Source organism: Calypte anna, chromosome 1, assembly GCF_003957555.1.
Source record: "Calypte anna isolate BGI_N300 chromosome 1, bCalAnn1_v1.p, whole genome shotgun sequence".
Lineage (NCBI taxonomy): Eukaryota > Metazoa > Chordata > Aves > Apodiformes > Trochilidae > Calypte > Calypte anna.
In genome coordinates this window covers 190,509,345-190,523,536 of record NC_044244.1, presented here as the reverse complement: position 1 = coordinate 190,523,536, position 14,192 = coordinate 190,509,345, and the positions used below count along the sequence as shown (strand labels likewise).

Here is a 14,192-nt window from a genome sequence, read left to right as displayed (position 1 = left end):
AGACTCACTGTGGGACAGTGACTTTCCTTACTTGTTGTTACAATTTTATTAATCAGTTGTATTGTGACTTCTCAACAGATTTGTCTGTTTCCTAAATAGGTCTCATGTGAAGTGCAGTACTATAAAGGACATTTTCTTAATAACTGAATCTTCAGTGTACACACCTGTAATTTTGGCAGGTTTCCATGGCAGAACAAGAATGTTGATGTGTTAGGAGTCTAGGAATAGAAGTTAATCTAGCATATATTTTTTTTCTACTAAGAAATTTTTTCCTTTTTGTCTGCAAAGTTACTGTCAGCACTTACAGTAGATTCTAGTATCAGCTTTAGTTTTCTGAACATCTTGTTCCTTGTTCTTTTACAGATTGATCACTTTGGGTTTGATGAAAATCTTACATTCCAGCAGCGGTATCTAATAGCAGATCAGCACTGGAAGAAAGACAATGGCCCAATACTGTTTTATACAGGCAATGAAGGAGACATCACATGGTTCTGCAACAATACAGTAGGTAGAAAATAACGGACTCTTCATTCTTGAATTACAGTTCTTTCCTCCAGTAGTGGTGTCCTGAAAAATACGGAAAGTGCCAGAATATTGTTTAAAGAGAAGTTTGTAATGGTTATTTTAAGAGGAAAAGGAAGCTGAACTGAAGCACAGAAGAAGGGTTTGGGGTTCAGGTTCCTTTTTGAAGGCCATGGAAATCAAAGGGATGCACTTGTATTAACTTCCTGGAGTGGTGAAGAAAATTTCTAGAGGAAACATGCAAAGTTGCCTCAAGCTAAGAATGCAGAATTTTGGTACCTATTGCATGACTTCAGATTTACCAAGTAAAATGGGATGCTTTGATCTAATTTTTTTCTTGATAAGAAAAATGCAAAGTGAATGAAAGGAGCTGGAAGTCAAAAGATTCTTGCTCTCTTTGTATGAGAGAGGGGATATCTGTTCTTTGTGGTTTTCAATTCAGTGATACTTCAAATAGCATTCTGCCTGTATAGCTGTGTTTTGATGGTGATATCTCTTTAATCAAAGAATAAGTTAGAATACACTTATGGAACATAATTTATTCAACTCATTAAAATGTCTGTTTTCCTCCAACTAGGGTTTTATGTGGGATGTGGCTGAAGAACTTAATGCCATGTTAGTGTTTGCTGAACATAGATATTATGGAGAATCTTTGCCCTTTGGGAATGACTCTTTCAGTGTAAGTGTCATCTTTTGTCTTCCTTAAGTGTGTTCTATACAAACATAATTCTGTCTATCGTGATTCTTACCAGTGCAATGACTGTTAGTCTGAGTAAAATTTAGATGTGCTGGAAGTACACAAGTGTACTATATTTTTGCTACTGTAAATTCTGGGATTAAAAAAATCATGGATTTTTTTTTATCACTTCAAGGGACACCTGTAAATATTTCATTAGTTATCAGGCACAGATTTATAACTCAACTGCCGGAAATCACTCCCATGCTGGATATAACCTGCTTGCTTTGTCTCAGGATTCCAAGCATCTGAATTACCTGACATCAGAACAGGCTCTGGCAGACTTTGCAGTACTGGTTGAGTACTTAAAGACAACCGTGGCAGGAGCCCGTGGCAGTCCTGTCATAGCTGTAGGAGGATCCTACGGAGGAATGCTTGCAGCTTGGTTTCGGATGAAGTACCCCCATGTGGTGGTTGGGTGAGTGTACTCACCCTGCTCTGACACAGAGCAGGTACTTGTTACTTCTGTGCTATGAATGTTACAGCACTGGGAGAAGTACCATAAATCAAGCTGTCTTGAATTTTTTCTCTGGGGAGGAGGAATTATATTACCTTGAATTTGGGAAGAGTCACTGTGTGCCTGATGAAGACAACTGTAGGTCAGCAGATACTGGGTGCTGTATATTTTCAGAGCTTTTTGTTGATTTTTGTAAAAACAATGACTGTGAATACTGACTTTGTTCCTAATTTTTTTAGGGTCATCAGACTTCCTGCTGACTTGAGGCAGGTCTTTTATCATTAAAGGAGTGCTTTAACTCTCCTCTGGGAAACAAGATTAGTAATTCCCCTATTAATAATTCCCCTTTGTCTGCTAGAGTGTAGATTTTTATGGACAGGGGCTCTTTTCAGTTGAATTTGTGCAATGCTTAGTGAGAGACCTATCTGCTAGATGGGAGTGAAAAATAATAAAGTAAGCAAGTCTGAATTTCTGCTTTATGTTTACTGGTATCTTTGCATTAGTGCCCAAGACTTAAAACTTCAACAGCCTTTGTATGCAGACCTTACAAAATAGTTTTGCAACCCTATGGTTAGTTCACCTAGGGTTTAGTGTCTAGGCTGAGTTATGTTTGCTAATAAGACTGTGGCTGTGTGGAAGGTATTGACCAGAGGATGCAAATTCACTTTGCAGGGGCTCAGGACGTGTTTTTCCAAACAATCTTTTTTTGTCCCATTCCAGAGCTCTAGCAGCCTCTGCCCCAATCTGGCAGTTTGGTGATCTGGTTCCATGTGGCACTTACTTCAGCATAGTGACTAATGATTACCATAAGAGTGGGAAAGGCTGCTCTGAAAGCATCCGGAATTCCTGGAAAGCCATTAACCACCTTTCCTCAACAGGTGAATCATTGCCAGTACTTTTTCAAATCGTCGTGTTGTTCAGGATTCTGTATTGATTTTTTTGGAAACTATACTCTTAGCACTGGAAAAACATCAAATAAGCTCAGCATGATTTTTAAAATGTCTATGTTGGATTACAGGCTTTGTTCACACCTGGTGTAATTCAGCAAAATCCATGTTCAAACATCCTTAAGGTCAGACAGGAGCTGACTCTGAATCAGAACTTCAAGGCTTATATTCCTTTCTGAAAAAGTAGGCCAAATAGCCATTACTTCAAAAAAAATGGTTTTAATACCAACTGAGGCAATCAGGTATAGGAAATCACTGCAATCTGTGACTTAAAGATTCAGTGCTAGAGACTCAGTTCAATTCAGTGGTCTTAAGGGTCTTTTTCAGCCTCAGTGGTTCTCTGATTTTGTATCAGATAAGCTTACTGTAGAACAAAGGAGTTGATTTAAAAAAAAATATCTTGCTACTTGGGTTCTGTGTCTTGAAAGAGAAATCCTGGCATGAAAGTTAGCTAATTAAAATTGGGGAAGCTGAACTAGATGAGACCAGATAAAATAATGACAGAAAAGGCCCATAGAGTCTGAAGAGATCTGTCTGTCCACAGCCCTTGCACCATGAGCTGGCTGGTTTGCTTTCCTTTCATTGGAAGTGCCCTGATGTTACTTCCTATTAAAAAATGTCTTGTAAACTTGTGTTTGCTTTTTTAGATAATACCTTAACTGTGACATACCCATATGCTGTAATATGTAGATCTTTTTCCCCGTCACTTAGGGGTGCTAATTAAATCTGATCTGCTATGCTTGTATGTTTGTGGAATGATTTCCCCAGATTAGTTATGCTAAGTGAAATATTTTTAACAGCAGCACAATTGACCTATGTGTTAATGGTACAATATATTAAACATGATTTTATTTTATTTTTTAAAGATGCAGGTTTAAAGTGGCTTTCCAGCACATTTCGTTTGTGCAGCCCATTAAAAAATTCTCAGGATGCTGTTTCATTGAAAAACTGGCTGAGTGAAACATGGGTAAACTTGGCTATGGCAAACTATCCCTATAAAGCTGACTTCTTACAGCCTCTACCAGCTTGGCCTGTACAGGTAATTGAGAACCAATGTCTTGTAGAATTGACCATTTGGTTTAGCTAATTCCCTCCTTCTCTCCCAGCCTACATCTTTTCCTTTGGTTCTGTTAGAACAGCAGTAGCTGGAAAAATTAAAAATTTACAGCCAAGGTAGTATCTTCTTGTGCATCAACTGGTTTGTTGATTTATGGCCACTTGTAAGGCTTCTATAAAGAGCCCACAAGAAGAGAAGTGTCAGTGCTGATTAAAAAACCCTCACCTTTCCTGCAGAGTTGCAATTAAAGAGAGTTTTGATCCTATGCCCTTTTTGATGTGAGAGGACTAGTGAGGGAGAAAACATGGATCCCAATAAATGTGTTCCTTGCAGGGTCACTTCTGAAAGCAGAACCGCTTTTCACACTTGCAAACCTTCACTTGTACAGTTCTGTTTATCTGCAGTGTTTTTCTAAGGTTTGTTTTCTTGGAATGTTTTTGTTCTGGGTGAATTTTCCTGCATGGCTTTGGTTTACTGTGTATGGCAGGTAAGGTAGATAAAATATTATTTTTTTACTGTTAAACAGTAGCTAAATATAAAAAGGTTTCCCTTGTAGACCTGCCTGATGGAGGAGGGGAGAAACATTTATCTGTCCTAGGTGACTGTCTACAAAGGGCAGTATAAACACCTTGAAAATCTTACCTGCTTTGTTACCAGTTTGACACAACCTAAGAAATGTGCTCACCTCAACCACTGACTGGTGTTTCTAACTGAAGCATAAGTCTAAGGCAGAAAAGGCTGTGGCTCATGTGGACAATGCTCAGGTACAGAATCTGAGTTACTTAAGCAGTTCAGGTACATTTTCTGAAACAGAACCCTGATCTGACTGAGGATGAGGGGGGAGTGTGTTTGGATAGCTGGATATATATGTATGTTGCTTAATCTGTTCTCTGTTACTGGCTGCCAGTACTTCCTTAAATTCTGATCTCTCTACCACACAATCTGAGCTCCAGATACAGGGCTGTCTGCAGCTCCCTGTTTTCCTGTCTGCAGTGTAGATTTGCATGGATTAGTAAGGTTTCCAAGCCTCAAATTGCTGAGTTGAGAGCTGATGTCAGAGCTAGCCAAAACATACTTGGAATGGCAGAATGTGGAAGCTGTGCTCTGACCTTGTTTGTAGGGAACAAGGGGGAACCAGTTTTCTAGCTTCCATAGTGCAAATAGGGTGAAAAAGATTGCACAGGGGAGAGGAGGATGGTAAATTCACTTCTTGGAAGATGCTCGGTTTGCATTGGCCATGTGGATTGTGTGCCTACATGCCTGTACTTGAACAGTGTTGGAGCTGCAGTGCATCCTGTGCTCCCTGCAGAGTAATTCTGGATTTTTCCAGTGGGCTCAGATCTCCAGCTTTTACACTTTAGTTTTTCTATTAGTCCCAACTCTGTAGATCAGGGGTAAGGAGAGCCTTGCCAAAGAGATTATTGGTGCTTTCCCATACATGGATGTTTTCATTTGTGTTATAGCAAACTATTGAGAACCACAATCTATACTCTAAGTATTTGCATGTATTATCTTTCTATCTTTCACTACAAAGCACCTAAATACTCTATTATCCATTTTAAAGAATTGAAAATGGTTGAAAAGCTTTGTGAATGCAATACTAAGGTTGCACTGGTTTTTGTTTTTTTAGTTTTAATCAGGAAATGTGAAGTTTCAGGTTCTTCATAATAATGTGCACTACACAATTTGAATACTGTTTCTTCTGATAATGCTCAAAGTGTATTGTTGCACTGAAGAGGATGCTTTCTGAAAGTGGTCTGGCTGCTTTGAAGATAATATGATACCTGATGGGTATCAGTTTAATCTTTATTTCCTGCAGACTTAGACCCCTTACTTTTCTCTTTGTTGCAGGAAGTCTGCAAGTTCTTGAAGAATCCTAGTCTCTCTGACAAATTGCTGCTGCAGAATGTTTTCCAAGCAGTAAATTTGTACTACAATTACTCAGGAGAAGTCTCATGCTTAGACATGTCTGAGACTGCAACGAAGAATCTGGGCCAGTTGGGTTGGTACTATCAGGTATGTGCTCTGTTCTTTCTAAATTGTTATTGGTTATGTTTTTTTGACTAGAGCTGATGAGAATTATCAAGTCCTTTAACTGTCAATATATTGCACCAGATGTAATTGTTATACTGATGACAATTGTAAGCCTGAAGCAAGTGTAATAGTGGGGAGAGCAAGGCACAAAAGAGAATCAGCTTACCTAGGAGGCTTAAGCTGTGCTTTCACTATCTAGCTAATAGTTGATTTTCAGCTCTTAGTGACTGAAAATTATGTGCAGCAGCAGCATCTTAGTCTTCTAATGCCCTATCCCTCCTCAATTTGTGCAAGCAAATTTGTCAGGATACATTGATACTAATTTCTTTCAACTAAAGCTATTTATCCTGTAGCTCACAGAGACCCAACTTTTCCCATCAACTAGTTAACAAAAATAGACATCCCTGTAGTAAGGGCTCCAGGGCCTTCTACTCTCCCCATCCCATTTGCTAAGCACATGCAACAGTTTTTTCTAAGGAGCAGGGCAGCTGCTTCCAGGAGCAGGGTGTTCAGAATTGGTGTTCAGGTTCTGACCATCAGCTCTTGGCTAATGTTTCCTATGCATTTGTTCTGGACAGCTCTAGGAGATGTGCAGGCTTTGTAAGTTGTCAAAGGGAGGAAACACCATATGGGTTACAAAGAATTTGGCAGCTGGGCTCATCAAAGAACATCTCTAACCTGCAGTTTGTCCCCTGCCTGCTTCTGGAGACACATGGGAGAAGGGAGCAAGTAGGAGCAGAGTTAGGATATATCCTGGAAGCAATATGGTCATCATCATGACAATTGATTTTTTTTTTTTAACATGTATCACTAAGGTGTCAGGGAATAGTTTGTGAAAGGTGAAACTTAACTTGCTATCTGCAGAAAGGGCCAGAAGGAGAATCTTGGGGAACTACAGGCCTGTCAGTCTGACCTTGTTGCCAGAGAGGTTTATGGAGCAGATAATCTTGAGTGCCATCACACAGCATATACAGGACACCCAGGTGATCAGGCCCAGTCAGTATAGCTTTATGAAAGGCAGATCCTGCTTGACAAACCTGATCTACTTCTGTGACAAAATGACTTGTATAGTGGATGAGGGAAAAGCTGTGGATGCTGTATACCTAGACTTTAGTTAAAGCCTTTGACATAGTTTCCTCCAGCATTCTCCTGTAGAAATTGGCTATATATGGCCTTAGATAGGTGTATTCTTTGCATAAAAAAACTGTCAGGATGGCCAGGCCCAAAGAGTTGTAGCACATAGGGTTAAATCCAGTTGGCAGCTGGTGACTATTGGTGTTCCCAAGGGCTGTTTTGGGGGCAATTGCCTTTGTCTTTATTTGGTCAAGGGGATCAAATAAATTTGCAGATGACACCAAATAGGGAGTGTTGATCTGCCTGAGGGTAGGAAGGCTCTGCAGAAGCATCTGGATAGGGTGGATTGATGGGCTGAGGCCAGTTCTATGAGGTTCAACAGGGCCAAGTGCCAGGTCCTGAAACTGGGTACAGCAGCCCCAGACAATGCTGCAGACTAGGGAAGGAGTGGCTGGAAAGCTGCCTGGTGGAAGAGGACGTGGGGGTGTTGGTTGATACCTGTCTGAATATGAGCCAGCAGTGTGCCCAGGTGGTCAAGAAGGCAAACAGCATCCTGGCCTGTATTAGGAATAGTGTGGCCAGCAGGAGGAGGGAAGTGATTGTGCCCCTGTACCCAGCACTGGTGAGGCTGCATCTTAAGTGTTCAGTTCCAGGCCCCTCACTACAAGAAGGACGTTGAGGCACTGGAGTGTGTCCAGAGAAGAGCAACAAAGCTGGTGAAGGGTCTGGAGCACAAGTCTCACAAGGAATATCTGAGGGAACTGGGGTTGTTTTTTTTTGTTTTTGTTTGTTTTTTTTTTTTAGCCTGGAATAAAAGAAGTAGAGGGGAGACCTTATCACTCTTTACCTGGAAGGGGGTTATAGTGAGGTGGAGGTTAATCTCTTCTTCTAAATAACAAGTGATTCAACAAGAGGAAATGGCCTCAAATTGTACCAGGGAGGTTTAGACTGGATATTGGGAAATATTTAATCACTGAAAAGGTTGTCTGGAATTGGAACAGGCTGTCCAGGGAAATGGTTGAGTCGCCATCTCTGGAAGTATATGGGACATGTAGATGTGGTGCTTAGGGTCATGGTTTAGTGGTGGGCTTGGCAGCATTAGGTTTATGGTTTGGCTTGATATTCCTGAAGTTCCTTTCCAACATAAGTGATTCCATGATAGTTTCACAGTAATAACTGATCAAATTTTGTTTGACCTTTTTTATTTAAATGCTGCACTAATAGCTATTACAGAGTCTTCTGGGAATACATGTTGTGCTACTCTTTCTTTCAGGCCTGCACTGAGATGGTGATGCCCTTGTGCACGGATGGTGTCAGTGACATGTTTGAACCCCAGAAATGGGACTTCAGGGCACTTTCAGAAGAGTGTTACAGGGCTTGGGGAGTAAGGCCTCGTCCCTCCTGGATTCTTTCCATGTATGGAGGGAAAAACATCACTTCACACAGCAACATTGTCTTCAGGTGAGCCTTATTACAGCTTTTAGAGTGAAGTCTTCCACTAGTTTGGGTTGTCAGTGCTGAGAGCCTGCCCTGAATAGGAAAAGGATCTGTACCCAGTGCTCCAGCTGAATAAATGATGAGCATGCTTTGTCTTGCTATTGAAAGTAAAATGGTCAGTCTGCAGTGGCCAAAAAAGCCAACTGTTCTGTCACTGCCTGTGGGACTCCTAAAAGAAGAATCTGGGTTGGGATTCTGCCAAACATAATTTTATTCCCATTCCTTCTGGGATTCCTTCTTATCTTGTGGCCAAAGTCCAGGTTTCCCATGCTGGTAAATCCATCCAGCTTTTATGAAGCTAAAGCACTGTCACTTCCACATAAAAGGAAAGTCTACACAAGCTTTAGCTGTAACACAGGATCTTGGTCACTAAAACTGTTGCTCAGGGTGATAGCCTTGTGTAGGGGCTGGCGTGATGTTCCTTTTTCCTTTTGATAGAGAAAAGAGGGAAATGACTTGGAGTTTTCCTATCACTGCCAATTGCTCTTTTCTTTTAGTGGTAATTAGACAAGTTTCAACAAACTCATGTAAGATCCAAACACAAAGAAAAGTTTCCATTCTAGCAAGGCATACTGATAATGCAACAGAAGTCTGTCTGAAGCACCTTTGTATTTGGACAAAAGGTGAAAGAAATGGTTCAGTCTAGTGCTAACTCCAGTGCAAACTGCTTGGTTTCTACTCAGCCCCCTTTCCTTATTTTCAAGGCTAAACTCTGCTTTCTTTAAAGGGAGGTTCATGTAGCTATTTCTACTGTGAAGTGACAAATTTTGAACAGCAAGTACTGGCTGTTCTTTAGGTTATTGAATGTTATGGAGGCATTTTAATAAAAATACTGAAGCCTGTCCCCTCAGGAATCCTGACTGTGCTGACTACTCACTGCCAGCTCCTCCTGGATGTAATCCTTTGTACTCTGGTTCAAATTGTCCAAGGCCATTAAAAAGCCCCGAAACACTACTTATTTTAAAAATCAGAATCAGTCTGTTGGACTTGGTAAATAGCTGTGTATTTAAAAAATAAAAAATACTCACTAGAACTGGAGATCATTTTTAGGCCTTCAGCTGTTTGCTATTTGGCTCCAAAAGCTTGCTGCTTTCCTCTTGCTGTTTCTATCCCAGCAGGAAGTCTTTGCTAGAGTGAGAAATTCTGCCCTTTTTGGGAAAAATTTTTAATTAAAAATCTTGTTGGTTTAACTTAATTTCTGCAGAGTGTTGATTATTTTGAAGACTTCACATCTCTCTACAGCAGAAATCCACTTTGTAAATGACAGACAAGCAAATAAATCTTTAAGTGTTTAAGAATTTATGCCAGATGAAAGATCTTGAAATGAGAAGCTTGAAAGCAGCCAAATGAATGAAGTAGTGCTGTACACACAAAGCTTTGGATCTCAAGCTGGGATGTTTCTCTTCAAACAAATACATTGTCAACACTGTACATTTTATATAAGAAAGAGCCTTTTATCCTTGAACACTGCAGAGTGGTTTACAAAAAAAAAAAAAATCCCTGTGTTTACTGGGAAAAACTGCTCCCTGTGGGACAAAGCAGTGTTTCATGTGTCAGCAACTTGCACAACAGTTTAGTGTAGGAAGGAGAGAAGATTCTATCTAAACAGAACCACTGGAGAGTGTATCTATCCAGCCACAGTGGGACTTGGCCAGGATGACAGCTGCTGTTGCTGCTTCTCCCTCTGCAAGCAGAGCATCACTCTGAAGATTCACAAGCTGTTGTATGTAGTGTGTGATGCTGACACAGGAAAATCCTTGGCCACTTCCTGGATGCCTTCTTGGAAGTATGTAATCAGTGTGTGAGTGCTTAACTTGTTGTAGGCAGATAAAACATCCTTGTCCTGGGCAGCCCATCTTTATTAAAACCTTAGTTTGAGGAAATCGGAGTTTCCAGAATCTCATTTGCCTTCTCTCTTCCAGCATTTCCATTCTTCTGTAACACAGTGTACTTGGTGTGGAAATACTGCCCCTTGGTGGAAAAGGGATATAACAGCCTAGAAAAGAGAGAACACTATGGTGGAAAAGGGGTTATGCATGTTAACAGAGGGTTTGTAGCTCTCTGTACGGTTGTGTCTTGTCATCAACATATGGCAGTAGTCAAAATCCACCCCAATTGCATCAGGCAGTAAAAAAAAATTGGTGTGCACAGTCTAAAAGTGGTATTTTTCAACCTGGATGGGTCATACTTGTGTTGTATGTTTCTAAGTTAGGGCACTCACCTATCCAGTTCTGCAGTGGCAGGGGAGAGGGAAAGAATACTGTTTTCAGAGGTACTGGAGCTCCATGCAGAAGTGGGGATTGTTAGTGTAAAAGAAGGGAATGGAGGAAAAGAAGAAGGCAGAACAATGCCTGGCTGAAGAGAAAGGATGGAAGGAAAAAAAGTCAAACTTGACAGTTGTAGAGTGGGTATGTTATAAAAGGGTGCCCAGGCACTGAAGCTAAGATGGTGTAAAACCTCTCCTTGTTCTGGACAGGGCTGGAGGGCTTTGAAGGCTCTCAAGGGATGATAGGAAAGGTAACTTTTCTGTGGCATAGGTAAAACCTTATTTATGCTGCCAGGGAAATATGAATTGAAAATGGGATAATATGCAGATATTTTGCATTTTGCTCTGTTCTCTCTGAAGCCCTACTTAGCTTACTACTGCTAGAAAGAAATGGTTGACTTTTTCTATTTCTTTTCTTTTACTACTTCTGTTTTGATTGGGGTACTTCTGTCTTGTAAGCTGGGCAGTTGAGTACTTGCATGCATGCTTAGTTTTAACACAACACATATAAATAATCTGTTCTAGTTAATACCAAGTTATCCTGTAAAACTGTAAGACTCTTTTGTGGTGAGCATTCTATCCCCTTCCTCTCAGCAAGCATCACTTCCCAGATTGTGTTGGTGCCTCTGGTGCCACCATTTGGCAGGAACCCCAGAGGATGCAGCCAGAAGCTCCCTGAGAAGCCAGAGACAGTGTTGTTTTCTTGTGACATGCTCAGTTTCCACATGACTGGGACCAAAAGATCCGAGTCCATGTACATCTTGGGTCTCTCAGCAACTCATCTCCCTGTTGCCAAGGTGCTCTGCTGATTCAGATGACCTTTTAAATCTAGTGCTTTTTGCTTATTGGACAGCTCTGCTTTCTTTGTTTTGTAGATACAAAATGTTTCTCTTCTCCTATGTCATATTTAGAATTGCTGAAAATAAATAACTACAGAGACTCAAGATTTTAAAAAAAATTTTTTTTTCCAGTGGAGAAGGAACGTATTAGTTCAGATCCCATCGGGTTTTTACTCTTGGTTATTTCCACAAAACTCTTTTACTCCTTATTTCTGTTATTTATTTTCTGCCATTGTGATATTTTTCTAGGTGCATAACTCTTAATGTCCAAAGGTGCTTCAATTCCTTAGATCCTCCTAGAAATTTACCCTGATACATCCTAGCCTGTCTCTGATACTTCCTTTTGGGGGCAGGTTCAGTGTTTTAAGTGAGGAACAGATCTAGATTTGTGTAGTTCTGCAAGAATATGGATGTTGATTGCTTTTTGAAGAAAGATTGAGCATGTGTGGGAAGAACACTGTGAGAAAGGAAAATCAAATGTAGTCGGGATCACCAGGTCAATTACTAGGAATGAGAGAGGTGCAACCATCGAGTTGCTCCATAGACCAGGCTTGGAGCTAGAGAGATTTACAGTGCAAGGAATCCTTTCATTGGTTTGAGGTGAGGAAAAAGGAGCAGTAAACTGTGTTAAATTGTCCTTTCACAGAGGAAAAGTAATTTTAGACAGTTTCTTTAGGGAGATAAAGTTTATTGTAATACAGTTGTTAATAGAAATAAGGACAATAATGGAAGGTCCATGTATTTCTCTGCAAAACCAGGTTAGCACACAGCTGACTCAGCAACAGGTAGAACTTCCTGAAAACTCAGCTTTAAAGGGTGTAACTGGTTATTAGGTTATGGCAGACTGAAGAAAGAAAGAGTGCTCTAATTTGGGAATTTGGATACATCTTGGTACAGAGGAACCTTTTCTGGCCATGATAGGTGGTAGCAGATCTGTCTCCAGAGGCTGTGGAGCTGTTATAATCTGAATTAGCAGATAATTAATGACAGAAGCATAGTCTTGCTTAAGCTGCTAATAGCTTCATATCTCTGCTGAAGAGGCTGCTCTCATCAGAAGGGGGGGAACAAGCCACTGAGGCAAGGTTGAGGTCAGTTCTGGCTATACATAGGCAAAACTAGTTGAAAGTTAAGGTGGGTGTGTTCATGTGAACTGAAACCCCACTGCTGACTACTCTGCAGCTGGACCCTACTGACCTATTATTTCCTTACAGCAATGGTGGTCTTGACCCATGGTCTGCAGGGGGGGTCACCCAAAACATCACGGATTCCCTGGTGGCAATTGTGATTCCAGAGGGAGCCCATCACCTGGACCTGCGCAGCCGCAACCCTTTGGACCCCAAATCTGTGCAGCAAGCTCGAGCCTTGGAAGTTTGCTACATGAAGCAGTGGATTGAAAAGGCCAGGCACAGCCACTGAAGTGGTACTGCAACAACTGTGGCCGTTATACCTTGGCCAGCTTTGCTGAGAAGAGCACCAGGCTTTGTTGCATGGTCATCTGAACATTTCAGTCCTGATTCCTCACCTGTGTTGCAGTGCTAACTATTGCTTGAGGGAAGCAGGTAGCAGACAGATGGAGAAGTTTGTCAGGTAACAAACTCGAGCCAAAGTGCATGGATTGAGCTGCCTGCTCTGGCTTGCTTTCCTCTTTTGCTGCATTTAATAGTAAAGAAAAGAGGTCCTGCTCTAGGCTTGATGCCTTCCTTTCTGTGCTAGATGATTTTCTGACTGCTGGTGTACAGAGTGGATTAAGTGGCAGTGCTGTTGATGATGAAATTTCTGCTGCCTCAGTGGGTCTGAATTTCAGACATCCTCAGCTGGTGTAAAGTGTCACGGCAGGGGCATGAAGATAATGGGGGTACAAAAATAATACCTTGCTGTGATGCTTGGAGAAGGCATGGGGAAACTGGCTGTGCTTGCTGTAAAGAAACTGAACAGCTCTTACCCTTTGAAATCAATGCTGGAAAAGCAAATATATAATCAGAGCTTTCTCAGGTGGCTTTTCCATTCTGTGCTGTTCTGAATGGTCAGGGCTGGGCCCAGACTTACTCTGCTGATAACTGGCTGAGCAAGCACAATCTGCATCAGGGTTTTATTTCTTCCTTTGCTGTTTTTGTCCTAACCCTGAAATATCTGATGCTGTGATGATGGTTGCCAGTGAAAACTCTTGGTATATTTTGTGTATGTATATGTGTACCCCCCACAAACACTTCTCTTTTTCAAATCAGGAAGTTTTCAAAGCTGTTCTCTTTAAGAGCAAATGTGACACTTGTGCTGGCTAGATCTTAATAAGTGACAAATAATTGGGGCTGTGCCTTTTGTGGGTTCCCCCTCCCCCCCATTCTGTGTATTGTTTAAATTCTGCATGATCTGTTTGCTGATGGCTCTTCAGTAAAAGCCCTTTTAAAAAAATTGTTTGCAGGACAAACTATTCAAGGCAGAGAATGCAGCTCTCCTCTTGGATCAGCCTAAAGCCTGATGCTGAGCTCACCAAGCCAGGTGCACTGAGCTTTCTGTAAGGCTTCCAAAACAAACTGCCCTGATTCATGAAACAGCATATTTGACATTAATAAATGGCTGGGGCAGTCCCCTCGTTTTCCAGCTTTGGCTTCTTTCACACTGGAGCCCTTCTTCAGAAAGGATCCTTTGCCATTTAAAGGACAACTCCATTTCAGAAAGACTCGCACAAGGCTTCTTGTCCCCAGACTCTTAAATTCCAATTCTGTTAAAGTTTTCTCAGCTTTGATGATATGCCCAGTAGTTGAG

General features: G+C 41.2%; 1 protein-coding gene across 1 annotated transcript in view; it reads left to right on the top strand.

Moving 5' to 3' along the window:
- Window positions 1–13,383, top strand: part of PRCP (prolylcarboxypeptidase) — a 28,769-nt gene extending 15,386 nt beyond the window's left edge. Inside the window, exons 2-9 of the mRNA XM_030469154.1 lie at window positions 364–504; window positions 1,100–1,201; window positions 1,495–1,676; window positions 2,436–2,593; window positions 3,529–3,701; window positions 5,571–5,735; window positions 8,101–8,288; window positions 12,641–13,383. Of these exons, the coding sequence (XP_030325014.1) occupies window positions 364–504; window positions 1,100–1,201; window positions 1,495–1,676; window positions 2,436–2,593; window positions 3,529–3,701; window positions 5,571–5,735; window positions 8,101–8,288; window positions 12,641–12,845 (1,314 nt within the window). The 3' untranslated portion in view covers window positions 12,846–13,383. The remainder of the gene's footprint in view (window positions 1–363; window positions 505–1,099; window positions 1,202–1,494; window positions 1,677–2,435; window positions 2,594–3,528; window positions 3,702–5,570; window positions 5,736–8,100; window positions 8,289–12,640) is intronic.
- The last annotated feature ends 809 nt before the right edge of the window (window positions 13,384–14,192 follow it).